At 42.3% G+C, this 22,843-nt stretch overlaps 2 protein-coding genes across 4 annotated transcripts in view; one reads left to right on the forward strand and one right to left on the reverse strand.

Annotated features, from left to right (window-relative positions):
* Positions 1–22,843, reverse strand: part of Gpsm2 (G protein signaling modulator 2) — a 37,044-nt gene that overhangs the window by 2,926 nt on the left and 11,275 nt on the right. For 2 of the 3 annotated variants that reach the window (XM_048363154.1, XM_048363155.1), the window contains 12 exons: positions 16,305–16,526; positions 15,805–15,940; positions 15,082–15,224; positions 14,097–14,220; positions 13,859–13,974; positions 12,873–13,028; positions 12,222–12,330; positions 10,953–11,079; positions 9,224–9,294; positions 6,617–6,793; positions 4,649–4,793; positions 2,495–2,712 (listed from right to left, as the gene is read on the reverse strand). In XM_048363154.1, coding sequence (XP_048219111.1) covers positions 2,495–2,712; positions 4,649–4,793; positions 6,617–6,793; positions 9,224–9,294; positions 10,953–11,079; positions 12,222–12,330; positions 12,873–13,028; positions 13,859–13,974; positions 14,097–14,220; positions 15,082–15,224; positions 15,805–15,940; positions 16,305–16,526 — 1,744 coding nt within the window. Of the gene's footprint in view, positions 1–2,494; positions 2,713–3,795; positions 3,830–4,648; positions 4,794–6,616; positions 6,794–9,223; positions 9,295–10,952; positions 11,080–12,221; positions 12,331–12,872; positions 13,029–13,858; positions 13,975–14,096; positions 14,221–15,081; positions 15,225–15,804; positions 15,941–16,304; positions 16,527–22,843 lie in introns of those variants that run through there. The other variant, XM_048363156.1, reaches the window with a different exon arrangement.
* On the forward strand, positions 1,132–1,509 carry LOC125364239 (mitochondrial import inner membrane translocase subunit Tim10 B-like). The gene is given in 3 exon segments (XM_048363728.1): positions 1,132–1,229; positions 1,231–1,256; positions 1,259–1,509. Coding segments are annotated over 3 exon segments (369 nt in total). The 5' UTR covers positions 1,132–1,137.

A 22,843-nucleotide genomic window follows, 5' to 3' on the forward strand; every position in this document is an offset into this window, starting at 1 on the left:
CGCCACTTCTGGCCGTTTTCTGTATATGTGGTGCTGGGGAATCGAACCCAGGGCCTCATGTATACGAGGCAAGCTCTTTTGCCACTAGGCCATATCCCCAGCCCCTATTTTTGATTTTTTTGCCAGTCCTGGGCCTTGGACCCAGGGCCTGAGCACTGTCCCTGGCTTCTTTTTGCTCAAGGCTAGCACTCTTGAGCCACAGCACCACTTCTGGCTTTTTCTGTTTATATGGTGCTGAGGAATCGAACCCAGGGCTTCATGCATGCAAGGCAAGCGCTCTACCACTAAGCCACATTCCCAGCCTTCAAATAGTATCTATAGCAGTTACGAATCATCTCCATGGTGTCAGATCCAGCAATCTAGCTTGTACCTTTCCATGTGCTGCTTCCTCCCAGTCCTGGCTGTCGTCGCTCACCTTCCTCTATCTAACCGCTAGGTTTTGGCTTGGCGTCAGACCTTTCATCGCTCCAGCAGGTAAAATTTCTTAACAGGACTTTAATCGCCACACATGATGCCGGCCACTTTGACTTCCGGCTGGGTTTTATGTATTTGTCTGCTCAACTCTCCATTTTACTATCTTATGAATAGCTCAAATTTAACATACTTAACAAAACAGAAAGCTCTAGTATTCTCCATCACCAAAACCAGAAGACAGAAGCCATCTTTGAGTCTACCCCTCAAGCTTGCATCCCAGTTGAACAGATCTTGTCAAAAGAACCCTAACTCCAAAATACACCCCAGTGTACTTAACACAACTACTGTGTCTTAGTCCCTTTTGCTTGCTGCACACTAGCCTCGCGCCCTCACCGCTCTGTTCTTCCATTAGCGTCCAGGGCGATCGTTCAGCTGTGACTTGAACACAAGCCTCCGTCCTATCCATCCCATCGAGGCCCTAACACCTCTCCACCCTCCTTTCGTATGACTGTCCTCTCCCTTATCAAGGCACAGGGGCCGCCTTGATGTTCTGCTCAAAAGGGGACCTGCCGTTGCACATGCAAAGCCCTCTCCCGCCTTCCTTACGAGGCTGAAAGCCGCATTCACGTCTGTTCAGGTGGCGGACCAAGAAGAGCATCGTTAAGCAGATGCAGATGTTCCTCCTCCACGTGCTACAAATCCTGGTTTCTGGTCCTTGGCCCTATGGAGCAGCAGCAACAACAGCTGAGAAACGTGCGAGACTTCCTGTTGGTCTACAATCGGATGACTGAGCTCTGCTTCCAGCGCTGTGTGCCGTCTACACCACCGAGCTCTGGATGCTGAGGAGAGGCCTGTCTGCACAGCTGTGCCGAGAAGCTGATCCTTTCCCACCACCGCCTCATGGCCACTTCTGTGCAGCTTATGCCTGCCTTGGTACAGCGTCACACTGCAGACGAGGCTGCCTTGGTTGCACCAGGCGGTACCGAAGAACAGCCCAAAGTCTCACCGTCGGGCAGCTGGCCTTCCAGTCTCATGAAGGGAGGTGCCAGATGGACCCTCAAATTGAAGGCCCCAGTGGACCTTGAGCTTGGTTGAAGTATGTACAGAGATTGAGGCCGTTACCTGAAAGCTGGGCACTGTGGTTGCTCCTTATCCTACAGCCAATAAACCCGCTTTGACGCCATTTTGTTTATATTCTGGGCACGGAACCTTTGTTTTACTGGTGCCAGGCTTTGTTCTGTCACTGAGTGCATGTCTGCGGGCTTCAAGCCCCGACAAGGTCCTGTTCAGATGACAGGCTGCCCATAAGTCTGTGACTTAAATGGCAAAATGCAGTAGTTCCTGTTTTTTTTTCCCCCTCCTATATTTTATAATAATTTTACTGGATCTTTGTGGGGAACCCACAGAGCTTTTTAGATATCACTTTTAGGGAGTCACTGACCACAGAGATGAAATTTGTAAAATTTCAAGAATTGCTCAATGATTTCAACCTTTTCTCTGAATTGTTACTATCCTTATATTTCTTATCTTCATGGAATTGGCAGTAAAACCTTTAAACAAACAAACAAAAAATCCTGGTTTCTTTTTAGCTTTCTTCATAGCCACAAAGACACTTGTCTTTCTGCTTAATACATGCTTGTAAATCCCCACCTATTCACTGTTTCTCCCCCTAAAATGTAGCATCCTTTAAAAAGCAAGAACATCCTCGATACCTAGCACAACAATTCTTCGGGTGACAGGCAAGTAAGGTCTCCCTGAGTTCTTTCTAAACAGGGAATTCTAGGGGGGTGGCTCCCACCTGTAATCTCAGTCAACCAGGAGGGGGAGATCTGAGGATCAAGGGCTAAAGCCAGCCTAGGCAGAAACATCAGAGACTCTCATCTCTATCCAGAAAAAAGCTAGAAAGGGAAGTGTGACTCAAGCGGTGAAACTCCAGCCTGAGCCAAATGTGTTCAAGGTCCTGAGTTCAAGCCCTGGTATCAACCAACACAAGGAAAAAAGCAAAAAATGGAATTACAGTGCTACTAAACTTCTCAGTGGGATCCAAGTTATACACAGAGTGAAAAGAATAAAGGCATACTTGACACTTTATAAGGATGTCAAAGAAGTCTTCATCAGGCTCTTTGCTGTCATTAGCTACCAGGTGGTCCAGCACTGACTTATTGTTGGTTTTTGTCAGACGAAGCCCTGGCAAGTTACTGACACTGGCCCTCTGGTCATCCAGGCGGCGGCTCTGCGAGCTGGCCAGAAGATCCAAGAAGTCCTCTGTGCTGGGGGACACCACAGAGGCAGGCGGCCCTGCGAGGAGAGCGGTCACCAGAGGGTCAGCCTGTCTGCTATCCATGTCGACACATCTAGGTGTACACACACACACGCACACACACACACACCTGTCCCGCACTCCCAGCTTTAACTAGACACCTGTGGCTTTTATTAGCAGGGAGGGAAGCGTGAACTCCACTGAATCTCAAACGGTCCACTTGCAAGTGATTCAGACTCTTCCATGTTCTCCTTTACCTTACACTCACCCAACACGGAGAACTAAGGTACAGTGCTGGATTTCAGAATTGAGCTGTTTAGTATCTGTTTCAATACACGTAAATTAGACTAGAGTGAGCGTGGGATGTTTTTGGAAACACTTAGCTAATCTTAAGTCTTAGTCTGTGGTAGAAGCCATCAATTAGTAGTTAAAATAGAAAGGTGTAAAACAGGTTACTTAAGTTTTCCTAAGATTTAAACAGGCCCTAGCTTCAGCCACAGCTTTCTCTTCATTTGTCTAGGCTTTCCTTGTTATTCTAGATAGATTTACACGTCATAGAAAATTAGCTCTTTAGACAAGGTCCCACTATATAGTCCAGACAGGCCTCCTACTTCAGTCTCTCAAGTGTTTGTAAAGGCTTACCATCATACCTATACCCGGCTCTCATTTTTTTTTTTGCCCAACTCCAAAGAAAGATAGTATAAAAAAAGGGGGGGGGGGAACCCAACATACACTTAAGAGAACTGAAACAGACCTTGCTTGAACTGTACAAATACCACTATTTCAGCAGTACATGTATTCAGGGACAATCACTGTATCTCCATGATGAAAATTAAATTCTCAGAAATAATCAGATTATTAAGCTGGGTACTGGTGGCTCACACTTGTAACCCTAGCCACTCAGTACACTAAGATCTGAGAACCATAGTTCAAAGCCAGTTTTATCTCTAATTAACCAGCTAAAAGCCAGAAGTGGAACTGTGGCTCAAGTGGCAGAGCACTAATCTTGAGCAAAAAGCTCAGAGCTAGGGCCCAGTATACACACACAGGCAGGTGAAAGAGAAGTGTTGAGGCAGGAGCACTGGTGACTCACTGCTCAGCGCGTTGGGGGCTGCGGGGGGAGCACTGGTGACTTACTGCTCAGCGCGTTGGGGGCTGCGGGGGGAGCACTGGTGACTCACTGCTCAGCGCGTTGGGGGCTGCGGGGGGAGCACTGGTGACTCACTGCTCAGCGCGTTGGGGGCTGCGGGGGGAGCACTGGTGACTCACTGCTCAGCGCGTTGGGGGCTGCGGGGGGAGCACTGGTGACTCACTGCTCAGCGCGTTGGGGGCTGCGGGGGGAGCACTGGTGACTCACTGCTCAGCGCGTTGGGGGCTGCGGGGGGAGCACTGGTGACTCACTGCTCAGCGCGTTGGGGGCTGCGGGGGGAGCACTGGTGACTCACTGCTCAGCGCGTTGGGGGCTGCGGGGGGAGCACTGGTGACTCACTGCTCAGCGCGTTGGGGGCTGCGGGGGGGAGCACTGGTGACTCACTGCTCAGCGCGTTGGGGGCCGCGGGGGGAGCACTGGTGACTCACTGCTCAGCGCGTTGGGGGCCGCGGGGGGAGCACTGGTGACTCACTGCTCAGCGCGTTGGGGGCCGCGGGGGGAGCACTGGTGACTCACTGCTCAGCGCGTTGGGGGCCGCGGGGGGAGCACTGGTGACTCACTGCTCAGCGCGTTGGGGGCTGCGGGGGGAGCACTGGTGACTCACTGCTCAGCGCGTTGGGGGCTGCGGGGGGAGCACTGGTGACTCACTGCTCAGCGCGTTGGGGGCTGCGGGGGGAGCACTGGTGACTCACTGCTCAGCGCGTTGGGGGCTGCGGGGGGAGCACTGGTGACTCACTGCTCAGCGCGTTGGGGGCTGCGGGGGGAGCACTGGTGACTCACTGCTCAGCGCGTTGGGGGCTGCGGGGGGAGCACTGGTGACTTACTGCTCAGCGCGTTGGGGGCTGCGGGGGGAGCCGGGCGGCAGGTGTTTTCCTGTAAGCAGCACCTCTGATCGTCCATCCGGCTGCTCTGAAATCGGCTCAACAGATCAAAGAATCCTTCATCCCCAACACTATCTGCACTGATCCTCTAAAAGAGTAAGAGAAAACCTAGTACACTTAATTATTCCCCCATTACCCTCAAGTCAGTAACACACAATGCACTCAGAAGGAGGAAAAGTCACAATTAAATTGATGTTTAGTTTTCAAAAAGAATACAAATGACAAATTGGTAATCGTAGGTTATGGCAACCTAACAAAATGCATTTCTTTTTTTCTTTTTTATGTTGGTCATGGGGCTTGAACTTGGCGCTGTCTCTGTTTTTTCACCCAAGGCTAGTGCTCCTCCACTGAGCCACACACCACTCCTAGTCTTCTGGTGGTTAATTGGAGATAACTCTTACGGACACTCCTACCCAGGCTGGCTTTGAACCATGATCCTCAGATCTCTACTTCCTGAGAAGCTAGGATTACAGGCATGAGCCACCAGTACCTGGTCATTTTTTTTCTCTTTTTAAATGTTTAGTAGTACAAAGGTTTCAATTCCACATGTCCGTTATAAGCATAATGCATCTTGACATTTCTAGTTACTTTAATTCTTGTATTTCTAAGGTTAAACAAATGGGACTCAGTCTCAAGAGAACTTCAGGTGCTGATCTGTGCAAATTCATGCATAATTTAAGGATGGGGCCATTCTGAGGAACGCACCATTGGACAATCTCACCACACGAGCGTCACTACACTTACCCAAACCCGAGGGATGCAGCCAAAGCTCTGTGGATGTTCCGGCACACCCAGTCATCAGACCCACCACACAACCACTACCCAGCAGCGAGTGGCAGCACTAGCCATGCACCTGCACTCAGACTCGCGTCAGTTCTATCACGCGACAGTAACGGAATTTAAGCAAACTAAATGTTAAGCTAAATGGGAAAGCAAGTCTATTTTCCTAGCAGACTGACTTTCTACCGTGTGTGCCGCTTGGGGTGAAACCCAAGGAATCCTGTCAAGCTCTAGGGAGCTCCTCTGAGGTCCTTTTTAAATTAAAGGTTTGAAGGTATTGGGGAAAGACAGAAGCTTCACCCGAGTCAAAGAAGGCCAGTCAAAAAGACTTCTTTGGAAAGTTACAAAAATAAAACTGATATATACACTTTAATGTAAGTAATTTTTTAAACATTTATCAAGTATTAGAGGCAAATGTACATAAAATCTGTGTACGGAGGGAATAATTACTTAGGGAAAACTTGTCTTCTTAGGAATAAGGCATTTGAAAGTGACAGATGTTTTATCCTGTCCAATAAGTAATTCTAAATATTTACAGTATTCAGGGGACAGTGCACAGAAAGGTCATGGGTAAAGAAGACCTAAGACCAGCACAAGAAAAGAAAAAAAAGTCCATGAACAATTATTTTTTTTGTTTTGTCTTCTAAAGTGAATTAGCTTTACTGGGAAACACTGTGGTGAATCCTGGTATCTTTTATAAGCAATGGTAACTTGAAATACAAATAATTACTGCCAAAACAAACATCTTGTAAATGAACAGAGCTGTAAAGAAGATAGAAAATACAGCGATGTTGGGTGCTGGTGGCTCACGCCTATCATCCTAGCTACTCAGGAGGCTGAGATCTGAGGATCAACAGTTCAAAGCCAGCCTGGGCAGGAAAGTCTTTGAGACTCTTATCTCCAATAAACTACTCAGAAAAAGCTGGAAGTGGTGCTGTGGCTCAAGTGGTAGAGTGCCAGCCTTGAGCACAAAGAGATTCAGGGACAGTGCCAGGCCCTGAGTTCAAGCCCCAGGACTGGCAAGACAAGAAAATACAGGGATATATGGACAGTTCTGAATAGGAGAGGTATAACTGACTTAAAATTGTGAAAAATTTGATAGGTATTCAATACTCAAAAATATAAACATACCCTTTGAGAATTCAGAATTTGATGGTCCACAGAATTGCTGGAATCTTGGAGAACTTTAGTGGACAAACTAGTTTTATACTTTTTCCCCTTCAGTTTGTTGACAAAGAGTAGCTTTGCAGAAGGTTTGGCAATAAGAGGTTTTTGTTTAGCAAGAATCTCACTGTTCCAGTTCTGTACCTACAAAATCACAAATAAAAATACCCCAAATCTTTCTGACTCCATGTACTATTAACCTGATACATAGTTATACATTGGCCATTCTTTTTTTTTCCCCAGTGTATTTCACTATTTTCAAGTTTATACTTTAATAATGTATAGTGTGGATTTCTCATCAACTATTAAGAGGGTGGCTTTTTTTTTCTTTTGTCAAACGTGTTTTAATATTAGATTTCTTGCTTTTCCCTAAACCCCCTATTTTGAATTTTTTTTGCCTTCACTATAAATCTTTATGTGGACTTATTTAAATTGTAATACTCTCTAATTTTTGGTGTTGCCCCCCCCCCATGGTGGTTTTTAAGAACCTAAGAATAAAAAACAATTGCCAAAGCCCTAAAAAATATATATACACATTCATTCATTGATTCAGTAGTAAATCTCAGTAGTAAAGTGCTTTCTTAGGGGCTGGGGATATGGCCTAGTGGCAAGAGTGCTTGCCTCGTATACATGAGGCCCTGGGTTCAATTCCCCAGCACCACATATACAGAAAATGGCCAGAAGTGGCGCGGTGGCTCAAGTGGTAGAGTTCTAGCCTTGAGCAAAAAGAAGCCAGGGACAGTGCTCAGGCCCTGAGTCCAAGCCCCAGGACTGGCCAAAACACAAAAGTGCTTTCTTAGAATGCCTAAGGTCCTGCGTTTAACTCCTCTTACAGCAAGATAAAACAAAAAGACAAAAGAACCTATACTGTTTTCACTAAACAGTAAGTTCTCAATAGGCAAAATCCATTTGTGCAGGTCCCCATCTGACTGAAGCAGGGGATTGTGGCATGGACCTGTGATCCTGGCTTTGGGGGGCCTGGGGCAGGAAGGTGGTGAGTTCAAGGCCACCATAGGCAACAGAGCAAGACAACAAATTTCAGACATCAAATGACAAGGCCTGGCTTTATGTACATGACAATCTATTGCATGCAGAGGAAAAGTGTACAGAATATATAATAGCTCTGCAACATGGAGGGTTTAACAGTCTTAAGTGGTTTTTGAAGTCTGAAGGTCTGTGTGCTATGTTAATCACTGAAAATTGTGACAAGGCATATTTTTTCATATATAAAATTCATACAGTCAAATACACAAACCAGACCAAGTTGGAAGCCACAGGACCCTGTACCAATCAAGGTGTAGAATGTTTCTCTCACACCAGAAAAGCCCTGTGTGAGCTGTGCTCTGAGGCACACATGCAGGCTGGGAATATGGCCTAGTGGCAAGAGTGCTTGCCTGGTAGACATGAAGCCCTGGGTTCGATTCCTCAGCAACATATATATAGAAAAGGCCAGAAGTGGCGCTGTGGCTCTCAAGTGTCAGAGTGCTAGCCTTGAGCAAGAAGAAGCCAAGGACAGTGCTCAGGCCCTGAGTCCAAGCCCCAGGACTGGCAAAAACAAACAAAACAAAATAACCAGGAGGGCTGGAAGTGTGGCTAAAGTGGTAGAATGTCAGCTTAGCAAGCAAGGAAGCTGCAAGCCCTCAGTTCAAACCCTGGCTCCTACTAAACTAAATAAGTTTAGATATACATGAAACAATAATGTAAAATTAAGTGGAAGTAGAAGAAAGTAACTTTGATTTGTTCTCTACTAAGTCCCTTTTGTTACCCACTCCCCTCAAAAAAAAAAAAAAGAAGAGCAAAAAGCAGTCTGGGAAGGATGCATTTTAAATAAAAAGTGCTTCTTTTGTCAGTTTAAAAATGCTACTTAAAGGGCTGAGAATATGGCCTAGCGGTAGAGTGCTCGCCTCGTATATATGAAGCCCTGGGTTCAATTCCTCAGCACCACATATATAGAAAAAGCCAAAGTGGCGCTGTGGCTCAAGTGGTAGAGTGCTAGCCTTGAGCAAAAAGAAGCCAGGGACAGTGCTCAGGCCCTCAGTTTGAGCCCCAGGACTGGCAAAAAAAACCCAAAATCAAACAAAAAAAGCTACTTAAAAATAGAGCTCGAACAACTCTCCCCTGGACAATAAGCTTCATTAAACTCGGCAATAATGATACCAGCGTCAATGGGTTCCTTCTGACGTTTTTTGGTTCTTCTATGTGATCTTTTATTTTTCTTTTAAAGCAATACATTTACATGGTCAACTATTCAAACAGTTCTGTCTAGTATATAAAGTATGTCTAGCATAATCCAGACATGCACACCTGTATGCAAAATCAAGTTTGTTGAGTAGTTTTCTGGACTGGTTTATGAATCTACAAAGGAAACTCAGGTCAGCACGTGTGTACATACACTTTTTTCTTGGTTAGCAGCTTGCTGTGTCCCTTCTTTTATACTATCCTTTTCCCGATCCTTCTTAAAGGCAAGTGCTGTAGTGGTAACCTAGTAAGAAGAGGCTTAACTATTTCATTTGAAGCAAAAGTTACTAAAATACTGTATCCGTTCATGAAATTTAAAACACGAAAATAGCCAACCTTCTCTGGAGTTAACTTCATCAGCTCCATGTTTTCCATGCTGTGGCGTCGTCCGAGCTTGGGGCGGGCACCTTTGTTCAAAAACAAACGCAGATGAGCCAGGGCGCCTGTCAGGAGCATAGCCAGCTTCTCAGCTACTTGATACACAAACCCTCATGAAACGACACGTGCTCAAACACGCTATCTTTTGGAGAATAATTATTTTCCACACCATCTACATAAAAATCCATATCCCCTCTAACATACTTTGATGTAAGGAAGTTATATTTGGTTTAGAAACTAACCACAGGTTACCAACACTATCCCTTAATGTAGAAAAGGCATTTTATAATAACTGGTTTTATACTATCTACGTAAGCTCTAAACCCCCCAAACATAGAGTGGTATAAGGAAAAAATTTTAAAGGCTTCAATTTTAAGAGAAGAACAAATATAAAATTCCTAGTACTATAGTTACTTCTTCCTAAGTTATACTTTTCCACTTTAAGATATTATAGATGGGTTTATTGCTACTTAAGAAAAAGCTTAAAGAAAGCTTTCTCAAAGAGATTAAAATAACAATGTCACACATTAGTTACAAAGAATTCCTAGGTTATTCAATCTTAAAAATTAAGTGGCATTTTAAAAGACATAGGGCTCTGGTGGCTCACGCCTGCAATCCTAGCTACTCAGGAGGCTGAGATCTGAGAATCATGGGGCAAAGCCAGCCTGGGCAGGAAAGTGTGTGAGACTACCCCTTATCTCCAATTTAGTGGGAGAGGCAGGTCAGAGAAAGGACGGACTCACATACACACACATACACACACACACGCACGCACACACAATATAAGGGAATACCTGATACTTAACATCTATAAAAACTAAAACGTCAATCACCCTTGCTCCCTGCACTTTTATTTTTTGTGCTGATGAGGGGACCCAGGCCTGGTACATGCTACAGAGTTTCTACTGCTATAATCTCAGCCCTGATCCCTGCAGTTATACATTTTCATGACACATGTGTATATAAGCAACATAGCATTATTTGCAAGGTTTTGAAACCTAAGTGATGTCAGATTGTATTCTGCAACTTGCTTTCTCTGAGGAGCCTTATGTTTGTGAGATTCATCCAACCTGACACCTGTAGTTTAGTTTAATTCATTTGTGTCACTATGTAAGTGATCCTTCAGAAATTTCCAGAAATGCTTCTTGGTGTATACAAATACGCATTTCTTCTGATTTTGATGCTGGGGTAGAAGTGCTGGTTATACAGATGGCGCATCTTTAGCTTGGCCACAATGCTGCCGGACGCAGCCTCTTCATAGGGCGCCGGCTCTGTCCCGCCCACACTGCACACCTGCTTCCCCTATTCTACCGCATCTCAGCACTGAGATGTGCCCACCTTATGGTTTTTCCACTAACTACCCTCACTGTGGTTTATATTATCTATTCTATTTGAATCTCTGAATATGGAGAAAAATCTTTTGAGATTAAAAAAACTGAGTTTGGGCTGGGGATATAGCCTAGTGGCAAGAGTGCCTGCCTCATATACACGAGGCCCTAGGTTCGATTCCCCAGCACCACATATACAGAAAACGGCCAGAAGCGGCGCTGTGGCTCAAGTGGCAGAGTGCTAGCCTTGAGCGGGAAGAAGCCAGGGACAGTGCTCAGGCCCTGAGTCCAAGGCCCAGGACTGGCCAAAAAAAAAAAACAAAAAAAAAACACTGAGTTTTAAAAGACCAGTTACTTACCATGTAAACTGTTAACCTCGATATTTTCAGACATTATGGAATTATTTGTACTGTAGCTCAAGCCAAGAACCATTTGAAGATCCGAGAGATTCAGTCGAGCTGTTAGTTCACCACTCTTATCCCCAACCTAAAGCCACAAGTATTTATATTTAGCTTTTATTTAAGGGTAAAGATCAGCTGAAAATGCTGTTATCCTAAAACTGGAAGAAAATACAGAGAAACGAAAAGTATACTAAAATTATAAAACTATGAGTGAATGATATGGGTTATTTCCTTAACAGGGCTTGTTTTTGTTTTTTGCTTTTGGACTGGGGTGTGACTCAAGTGGTAGAGCACTAACCTAGCAAGCATGAGGCCCTGCGTTCAATCTTTAGCACCGCAAAATAAAAGCTGGTTTTTTTTTTTTCTTGGTGTTTTTTTTTCCTGTACACTGCAATTTAACTCTAAAGTTTTCCTGTTGATTTTTTTGCCTGGGTTATCTACCTATTGGTGAAAGTTGGAGCCACTCACTATTACAAAAGATTTTTAAAAGCAGAAAAATATAGCTTCTAAAATATTACAACAGCATAGCTATTTATATTCAATACATTTCTTGGGTTCTCTAAATATTAGATCACTTCTATTCTCTGGGATTTAAAAATTAAACAATGTAGTTATCCTGTCATATTTGTGTGATGAGTTTTGTGCATATGAACAAAATTTCCCTAAAAATTTTTAGTTCTATGCTACAATAACAGTTGACATTTACTAAACCATCACTGGTCATTATGCTAGGAACATAAAACCCCTAACTGCAGTAAAATTTTGCAAGGCACATATTACTCTCATTTTATACATAGAGAAATGAGGCGTGCTGGAAGCCCTGGAAGCAATCCCTAGTACCCCAAGAGGACAAAAGTCAAGAAGGAAGAAGGGAAAATTTCTGAGTTCAAATATCCAGCAAGCTGAAGTGTAAGAAGAGTGGTCTTTGTTCCTCCATCTCTATTCAGAAGCCAGGGGGGTGGGAGGGAAGGGGGGAGAGACATATTTTAGTCATGTTTTCCCATTTGCCCATGCCTTGTCCTACGTCTCTGCCTTTCTACATCAAGGTAACAAAGGCAGACCCTTGGCTCTGTATCATAAAACACTTTGTGGATGCCAAACGAACAATATATAATCAAACTTACTATTCAATCATATTGAACAATCTGGAAAAATGATAGCATTCCCCTCCCAGCCACTGATTGGTAAATTAGAACAGCACAGCTAGTGAGTTTTTCTGTTTCTTACCTCCCTTGAAATTTCCAAGTGCTTTTCAGCAAAGTGCATTGCTTGCTCATGATTTCCTAGAGCTGTGTATGCATTTCCTAAGCTCCAACATGCTCTTCCTTCACCAATTCTAAAACAGAGTTCAAAGCTAACATGCAGTTATCTGAAAAGAGGTCTGTGTGTAGCATAAAAACAATGTAGCAATCATTAATGTATAATTAAAGGTATGAACCATACTTTGGCTTTATCTTTTAGATAAAGCACTTAGTGCTATGATACTAGAGATATAAGAATACCTAGATAATATTAAATCCAGATCAAATTTTAAAACTTGAAAACATTCTTTTAAATAGGCAACACATTATAAAAACAATAAATCTTAGGGGCAAGTCTCTTTTAAGTGCCACATTCTCTTTCTCCTGGCAGCTTCACCAGGTAGCCACTTGGTGTGTGTATGAATCTAGGGGAAGAGCTACCTTGACCTAACCACTGATCCTGGCTCAAGCTCCTCCTCTACCATGGGCTGGACCTTTAAACAAAACGCAGAGAATAGTACACAGAAAAGCCCTTAAGATGGGAACAAAGGGGAAAAAATTAAAGGAAAAATTCTAGAGATGCACTACTGCATTTATATGTTCCCTTCACTGTATGGTAAAAGAATGTAGACCTTACCTATCCTTTAACTCCTGAGCAATAGCTAAGTGCTTCAGGTGGCAGTCGGCGGCCTGCTGGTAGTCCTGAAGGAGGGTGAAGGTGTTCCCCAGGCTGTAACAGGCCTGCGCTTCCACCGCTCTGTCTTTAAGCTGCCGAGCCAACAGCAGCGTCTTCCTAAAAGAAGGAAACAAATCCTCTGTAACTTACGGGTATCTTTGGATCCAATAACTTAAATGACCCTTTTCCATACTTTCTGCCAAGCAACAGAATTACTTCATATTAATTATAACTGAGAAAAGTTATTATGTTAAGGTAATGGATCTTATCAAACAACACTGAAACTACATACTTCATGACTTAATACCTTCAAAGCCATCACCTCACTTATTCTAATGCTGTTTGTCCTCACAAATATTTCTGAGACCTCTGGAACTGCCTTTTAGGTCCTGAGACACAATCCTTTCTGGTACTGCACTGCTCTCTGATTGTACACTTGATTTATAAATGGAAACAAATCCAGTTACTAATGTAGGCTTGCCAACCTACTCTGTATACTGAAGAATATGGATCTATTATGTCAGTCAGCTTGTGTGGGCCTAAAAACAATTACAGAGGTTAGTTCCAAGTATTTCTAATGTTTTTAGAATATATGCAACTCTCTGAGTTCTAGCTGGCTTGTTGGAGGAAAAGCTCATTACTTTGTTTCTTTAGTCAAATAGCTGTCATGCCCTTTTTGTACTCATGTTTCTTTAGTCAACTGGTTACCAACCATTTGATTCTTAATTAATTCGTTCATATAATCACAATACAAAATCCCCAAATTAAGGTATTTAGATCTGCTACAGATGGTGAACTAGAAAATCAGGGCCAAATTACAAGTACACAACAAAACAAATCAGACAACCAACTAAACAAACAAAACAAGTTTTAAACCCAAAGCCTACAATTTAATAGGATCACACAACTACTTATTTTATGTTTATTTGTAGAGATAATAAACTAACTTGTAGTATTCAGAAGCAGTTTCAAATTCACCAAGAAATATATATGCATTTCCAAGGTTGCTATACGCTCTTCTTTCCGCTGCCTTATCTCCAAATTCTTTTGCAATAAGCAGCCGCTGAAACAGAAAATTTTTAGATTCAGCAATCGTAAAAAGGAAGGCTCGTCACTGAGGAGCTCCACGGGAGATGTGCAGGCCCGCAGGCTCCGGGTACCTGCTGTGTGCTATCACCACAGTACCTGCTCGTGTGCTATCACCGCATCCCTGAAGTTGCCCAGGAGGTAATGTGTATTGCCAAGATTTCCAAAGGCCCGTCCCTGCGCTGCTCGGTCACCCAGAGCAGTGACTAACGACAGGTTCTCCCTAAAATGGTAACAAAAAGCAGTACATTAGTGAAGAAGTTTAGAATTTTGTTGTTGTTGTTGCCAGTCCTAGGGCTTGGACTCAGGGCCTGAGCACTGTCCCTGGCTTCTTTTTGCTCAAGGCTAGCACTCTACCACTTGAGCCACAGCGCCACTTCTGGCCTTTTCTATATATGTGGTGCTGAGTAATCGAACCCAGAGCTTCAAGTATACAGGACAAGCACTCTTGCCACTAGGCCATATTCCCAGCCCCTAGAAAATGTTTTTATTTAGTTGACTTACAGATCTATTTCTTTTCTCATAGTGCTAGGTATTAAACCCACATAGAACCTTGCCCATGCTAGGTAAGCACTACCACTGAGTTGCACCTCTAGCCCTAATCCAATTCTTTTTACCAGAAAAATTAAGTTGATAGGCCTAATGTGCAACATTTTAAAGGTCCATCTGTGATGTATCTTTATAGAAATGTTCCTGTAGGTTTCTGTCTTGAGTCAAAGACAGTTAATCATGAAACCTCTGTAACTGAGCTCTATGAAGTCCTATTAGCAAAAGGCTAACCTTACGTTGAGGAAACTAGGCTATGCCCTGAGATTCTTGTTGAGGCCACTAAGGGGCAGTAGTCTGTAGTTTCCATGAGGATGTCAGGTCTCAGTACCACACTGTAACATGTAACCAACTGCTTTGACTTATGGAAACTCAAGGCCTTGTACTTGCAAGGCTAGGGCCTGAGCCCTTGAGCCATACCCCCAAGCCATTGCTATTTTTTAAAACCTTTGCCAAACTTGGAACCTTCGTACTGGGTAAGGAGTGTGGAACAGAGCCACAGAATAGTGGGCTGCTCAGCTGCAGCGGCCCTACTCACTCATAAAAGTCCACCGCGGCCTGAAGAGCCGTCCTCACTTCTTCTGGAAATTCTCCCACATCTTGGGGACCAGGGTAGCCAAAACTTTTCCCTTTGGCATGATACACATTCCCAAGATTGTAAAGTGCTCTTGCTTCTCCTACCTGGATAAAAATTGCTAAGTTTACACTTTGAAATTTAAAAAAGCCAAGTACTTAATACTGCTTAGCATGTATATTTGTAATATTCTTGACATTATCAAGTAAGAAATTTCTTTATGGCCATAAAGAACCAAACAAATGATTACTGATGAGAGGTCTGTTATTTTTCTTTATCTTAAGTTTTCTCTTTAATTTTCTATTTGTATATGAACATATTTTGTTTTTATTTTTATTGTAAAGGAGATATACAGAGAGGTTATAGTTTCTAAGCAAGGTAATGAGTACATTTCTTTCTGAGCGGTGCTGCTCCCTCCCTCCCCGACTTCCCTCCCCCAAGTCGTGCAGCTCATTTCCAGCTGTGTCTAGTGACACCACTGGGCACTGGTTCACTCTTGGTCCCGCCAGGTCTGTGATTCCCCTTTTCCTTCCCCAAATCAGATAAACATATATAAGACAAAGGGTGCCAAAATTAAAACCAGTGGAATATATATATATATATTTTTTTTTTTTAAGTGACAGAACATACACTATTATTAGAAGGCAATTTCAATGAAACCATTTGGCACTGGGCCTTCTTTATTACCTTGTCATTAAGTCCTCTGGAAATATCTAGATGTCGCTGACAGCAAACTATAGCTTCATCAAAATTCCCAAGAACTTTTAAGGTGTTTCCCAGATTCCCACTAGCTTTGGCTTCCCCCAGCTGGTCTCCAATTGTCCTGGGAGGGGGGAGAAAAGCCAAAGACGTAAAGCTCATTACAATATAAAGCAGCCAGAAAACTGCTTTACTAGAGAACATACTTAAAATACAAAGACTGATTAGCCATCAAACTTACTTTAAATAAAACTCTGAAACTTAATATTCTGCCTTTAAATTAATTTTCATGCATTTAATTAAACTCTAGAGCATTTCACTACTTTTCAATTAAATGGTGTTTAGCTGAAAGATTAGTTTTTAAAAGCAGTACTACTAAATTAGAACTCATTAAATATACTGCGTTTTTTGTGTTTTTTTTTACAGAATTAAATGGATTTACACAACAGTTAGTTTAGGGAAAGAGAATATTAAAAAGCTTGAGTTACCTTGCAAGGGTTAAATCATGGTGGTGGTATTCCAATGCTTTGGCATAATCATGCAAATAGAAATAAGCATTGCCTAGCTGGCTGTAAATTGCACTAAGTGTTTTTAGGTCTTCAGTTCCAACTTGAACTGCGGCTTCAAAAAATGACACACCGGCACGGCAGTCTCCTGATTTACACAGCCGCTCTCCTTCCAAGGCCAGCTCGAGGCAAGAAGCCTCCATTCTACAAAATCACACGGGACACACACTTACAATAGTATACCGACAGCAGTGGCTAATACATAAGTTAAATGTGGACTTGGTGGCTACTGTTGCTGAGGCAATGCCTCTCTAGTTGAAGGCTGCATACATCACTGATAAAGCCGTTATTTGTAGTCAAGAGCTAATGCATATTGAAATCTCAGAGCATCAGAAAGCTGTTTTAAAGAAGAGCTAAATTCCTTCAGGTGGGGCTCATTTTCACGGGTCTACGTAGAGCAACTCACTTTTAACTAGTGAGAGAACCTAAAGCAGTGTTTCCTAAATTACTGAAATATGGCAGATCTAAGGGCTTCCAAGAGTGACTGAGAAGGTGAGGTCCTATGATGAATGCAATATCTATGCAGGTGATCTACTCAATTCTCCATCCTCCCATCCAAATATCCACCTCTCCCCCTTTCTTTGTCTCTCCCACACAACACATATTCTCTCCTTCCTTTTCTAACCACATACAACCATGTACAGACTAATAAACATCTTCATTCAGAAAGCACAAATACAGAGAAAACTAATGCCAAGAAACCTTGTTAAGAAAGCAGTAACCCAAAGATTCTGGGAAGCCAGGCACTGGTGGCTCACACCTGTAATCCTAGCTACTCAGGAGGCTGAAATCTGAGGATCACAGTTCAAAACCAGCCTGGGCAGAAAAGTCTGTTTTATTGCCAATAAAACTCAGAACAAGCCAGAAGTGGTGTTATGGCTCAAGTGGTAGAGTGCAAGCCTTGAGCAAAAGAAGCTCAGGGACAGTGCCCAGGCCCTGAGTTCAAGCCCCAGGACTGGCCCCCCCCCCCCCCAAAAAAAAATTCCGGAAATTCTAATTCTCAAAGTCTGTCTTGAATTGAAAAAATATCTGAAGAAAAACCACCACTGAACTGTTATCAGTTCTAATTCTAAACTTTAGAAGGTGCATTTCACCTACCACGTGTTTCTCAGCCTCTGCGTGTGTGTGCGTGTGTATGTGTGCATGTGCACACGCGCTGGTCCTGGGCTTGAACTCAGGGTCTGGGTGCTGTCTCTGATGGTTTTCACTTCTGGCCTTTTCTGGTAGGTTGTTGGAAAGTCTGGCATGCTTTCCTGCCAGGGCTGGCTTTGAGCTGCGAGCCTCAGACGAGTAGCTAGATGAGAGGCAGGGAGCACTGGCACCTGGCTTAATCAATGTTTATGATGTGGCAAATCTCCTTTAAGTTGGCATGCTATCTTTTGTATTTTTTGTTTTTCTCCCTGGAACCACAGCTTGAACTCAGGGCCCCAAGCTCTTATTCAGCTTTTTCCCTCACTGCTGGTGCTCTACAGTTGAGCCACACCTTTAATCCAGCACTTTCTGCCTGGGCTGGCTTTGAACCGCAGTGTTCCAGGTCTCAGCCTCCTGAGCAGCTCGGAGTTCAGCCGTGAGCCACCCACACTACACTGTCTTTAACCATTTATAAAGTCACCTTCATCCAAATCAGTATTCATGCACTGCGAAGTTTAGGTGATATAAAATACATAATATTATACATTAAATATGGACCAAAAACTACCTGTGTGTCACCAGTGGTATATATATATATAATCAATCTTTTTTTTTTTTGGCCAGTCCTGGGCCTTGGACTCAAGGCCTGAGCACTGTCCCTGGCTTCTTCTCGCTCAAGGGTAGCACTCTGCCACTTGAGCCACAGCGCCACTTCTGGCCATTTTCCATATATGTGGTGCTGGGGAATCGAACCGAGAGCTTCATGTGTAGGAGGCAAGCACTCTTGCCACTAGGCCATATTCCCAGCCCTATATCATCAATCTTTAAAAACTGAGCAAGCTTTTTTAATTTTTGCCAGCCCTGGGGCTTGAACTCAGGGCCCACTCTGTCCTCAAGCTTCTTTTTGTTCTACCACTTGAGCCACAGTGCCATTTCCAACCTTTCCTGAGTGGTTTTTTGGAGGTAAGAATCTCATGGACTTTCCTTCCAGGCTGGCTTCAAACCACAGTCCTCGGATCTCAGCTTCCCGAGTGGCGAGGATTATACATAGGTGTGAGCTACCAGTGCCCAGCTTATGAGCAAACTTTAATGTCTGGGCTAATACTCAATTTCTCTTCTAGAATCAGCTTTGGGCTGCTGTAACAGAGCAGTGGCTCTTCGTCCTGGCTGCACACGAGCAGAATGTGTGGACGGGTCACTTTTTTTAAACTCTCACTGTTCAGTCCCACCATAGGGCAGTTTGGCCATCTGTAGTTTTTGAAAGCCTTTTAGAATGTATAAGCATGGGTTGAGTCAATGCTTTAGGAGAAAATGTGAATTAAGCTATCACATACTTAGTATCATAATAAATGTTATACTTTGTGTATCTAAGTGGCAGGTCAATTAGCAGGCGCAGTTTTTGTTGTTTAGAAGAGATACAGAGTGGCTCACACCTGTAATCCTTACTACTCAGGAGGCTGAAGTCTTGAGAATCATGATTCGAAGCTAGCCCAGGCAAGAAAATCTGTAAAACTCTTTATTTAATCAGCAAAAAGTCAGAAGTGGGGCTATTATTCAAGGGGTACAATGCCAACTTTGAGAAATAAAGTTAAAGCAAAAGGAGAGTGCCCAGGCCCTGAGTTCAAGCACCTGTACTGGCACAAAAGTAAATAGATAGATAAACAAATAAATAAAAATTGCGCAAACTGGAGTTATAAAAGCAGTAGAATGTCTGACTAGCTAGGTAATGCCAAGTTTAATTGCTAGCACCACCAAAGCCAAACCAAACTAATACAACAACAGTAACAACAACAACAACGAAACCCCCACAACTACACGCCACCAGACATGGCTGAGGGGTAGGTTTCACATAGGCATTGCCATTAGCACCAAAAGTTCAGGACGGCTGGCTGCTGGCAGAAAGTCAGGAATAAGGCAGAAATGGCCATGCACAGACATGACGTTTATAAATTAGAAATTTACAATATCTACTTGCTTGAAGTGCTTTTTTCAAACAAACACTAGCACAAACACTTGGTCTTCCAGGATTTAACTTACGTAACATTACACTGAAATTCGATATCTAACAAAATTTAGGTATAGGCTGAACGGTGTCCTGGCTAGCTGTTTTGGGGTTTTTGGTAATCCTGGAGTTTGAACGCAGGGCCCTGGCTGCCCAGGCAGGTGGTCTACTGCAGAGCAACACCTCCAGGCTCTTGTTTGCATGGTTAGATAGGGTCTCCTTCTTAGGGTGGGCCCACACTGGAATCAATCCACTTGCTCTTCTACGCTTCCTAGCAGCTTCGACAGACTCGTGCAGCCACACCTGGGTTCTTCCAGTGAGACTTTTATTTTGTCCTGAGCCAGCCTGGAACTGGGGTCCCCCTGATTTCAGCCGTCCAGGTGTCTGGGATGAAGAAGGGCATGTGTACCACTCTACCCAGCACTTGATTGAGAAGGGATCTCAAAATGTACGCCTAGACGGGCCATAACCTGTCATCCTCTTGATCTTAGCCTCCCCAGTGGTGAGGATCTTGGGCATAAGCCACTGGAGCCCTGATGCAAAAAGACATTTTCCATAATTGCCACTAGAAACGAATAGAAAACTAAGAACCCCGCTTGCCAACCGCGGTCCTCCATGACCACGAAAGAAAAACTATTATAGAAAAATTGTTTCTAAAATAAACTAGTATAGAAAAAGACTTTTGGTAATTGATTGCAATGAAGGCCAAAACTTTTAGATTGTTAATTCTGAAATACCTTACGGTTGTGACATATTTAATTAGAAAAGAAGTCAATACTCAGGCAAAATTCACAACATCTCAGTCAAATATCTGTAATTTGCAAAATAGGGCAAGTTAGTTTATTAATTATTTAGGAGGTCATTAAATAGTAACAGAGAAAGTAATTTTATATCCTTTCTGCTGTGAGAGAATAAAATTATTTCACTTGTTTCTCAGTTGGGATAAAAACACAGAACATAACATACTCAGATGTAGAAAACAAACCAGGAAAACACCTCTGCTAAAATAGATCCTCCCAAGTTTCTTCTATCCTTCCAAATGGCTCACCTAGCTGTATAGCCAAATAAATTATATTTCTAATAATGATAAACATTACTATCCTTGACTGAAATATTTTTGTCCCGTAGCTTTTTAATACTCTACCACTAAGTCACAGTTCACGTTCAGCTTTTTGGTGGTTAATTGAAGGTAAGAATCTCATGGACTTTCATTCCCTGGCTGGTTTAGATCCCTCAGATCTCAGTCTTCTGAGTCACTAAGACCACAGACAAGAGTTATCATTGCCCAGTAAAATGTTTTCACTTTTGCTCTTAACAAAGTAAACATTTTAGGTATAATTTTAGGGGTAACTCTCTGCATAAATGCATTATTTCAATCTCTCAAAAACTTTTTCCACTAGATTTTAACTCTAGTGTTTTGTTTTTTTCTGTTGTTTTTTTTACCTCTTTAACTTTGGTTGTGTTCACAGTACATCAGTGAAAACAAAACAGGATTAAAACCCTGGTGATACAATACCTTAAAAGATCTAATAATATCAACTATGTCCAAATTTGCCTCCTCAAAAGGCTTACTCAGTGTTTCAAAATAAGTGACGGCATGACCCTATCTTCTCTCACCATTGTGGAAGCATGGGTGAAGATCTTCTACCACTAGGCCTAGCTTCAATCACCTTTCATCCAAGCCAACTTACCAACTAACCTGTTTTAGTTTATTTTGTAGAGGGAAAAGTAGTACAAAGATAATCTAGATTTAAATTTTATATCTTAGTTTCAAAAGTGAAAATAATTCTTTGACACAAGTATGACAAAAGGGGAAATCAGAAGATTGTAAAGGAGAGGAATTAGTTATCTCTTAATCCAGTTCTCTACCACTCCATGTTATCTGGAATTACTCCTTAGGAAAGAATATTAGCACTTGTATCTCCTTACAAGTGAACTTCAACAGTTTCATTTTTATGATATTAGAATACTGAAATATCTTGTAATCATAGTAACAAGTACGAATGAGCAAGAACAGGCCCCAAAGAAATACAAAACTAAAGAAATTAGTATAAGGATTACAACGTATCCATCTTTCAACCTCAGCAACTACCAATATATATGATACTATCTCTATGTTTTATCTCTTCCCTAAGCCCGGATCATCTTGAAGTACATTCCAGAAAGATTTCCTTTATAAAATACCTAGTATGGATCTCTAAAAGTTGTCTTTTATTAAAAAAAAAAAAAAAAGGGCTGGGGATATGGCCTAGTGGCAAGAGTGCCTGCCTCGTATACATGAGGCCCTGGGTTCGATTCCCCAGCACCACATATACAGAAAATGGCCAGAAGCGGTGCTGTGGCTCAGGTGGCAGAGTGCTAGCCTTGAGCAAGAAGAGGCCAGGGACGGTGCTCAGGCCCTGAGTCCAAGGCCCAGGACTGGCCCCCAAAAAAAGCATTTAGGAGACAGAGGTAAGTAGGAGCATTTGAGCTCAAGAATTGAGAAGAGCCTTGGCAATATTGCAACCGTTTCTAATGTTAACATATGTATTCATACACAGATATGAAATCAAGATAGCATTATCATGCTAAAATGAGTAATTCCATAAAAATCAACCTGTATCTTTACAAATTAATTTAATTTTTATTTTTAATATAAATGCCTTTGCCTATGTATATAAACTTCCTTGGCACTGTGTCCTAACATGAACCATATGTTTTACAGAATGATAAATTTACTATTTCCTAAACATGCGTTAAGACATCAAAGATTTGGTAGTGAACACCTGTAGAGATTTCCTAATTCAATTTATTGCTACAAATTCTGGTGTTTTTTTTATTAATTTATAACAGCTTTGATAAAGAGACCATTATTATTTCATTAATCTACTAAGTAATTTTTATTTTATGGTTCAGTACAATGACCAGAATAAATGTTAAATAATGACAATGCAAAGATACTTGCTTTGTTCCCATTACATATAATATGTCATGGGCATTTTATTACTAAAAATGGGTATCGATTTGTCACTTTTAGAAAGTACTTATCCATTCAATTCCAACTTTATTTAATACCCATTTCTTTAGAAGTGTATTTATAAAAGGTTAACATTTAAAACTACAACATAGCATTAGGTCCTTCAACCGACAGCAACAAAAATCCATCTTTTACTCTTAAGGATCTGAAATATATTTTATATTTACGTTGTATAAAAAGCTACAAAATATAGAAAGCAACTATTTGAAAACTTTCAGAAATTAATAAACCATGCAATATAATTATTCTCTCCCATTTTCCTATAAAAACAACTACCACAACAGAAAAACAAAACTTTGCTTACAGGTATTA

Source organism: Perognathus longimembris, chromosome 15 (assembly GCF_023159225.1).
Source record: "Perognathus longimembris pacificus isolate PPM17 chromosome 15, ASM2315922v1, whole genome shotgun sequence".
Lineage (NCBI taxonomy): Eukaryota > Metazoa > Chordata > Mammalia > Rodentia > Heteromyidae > Perognathus > Perognathus longimembris.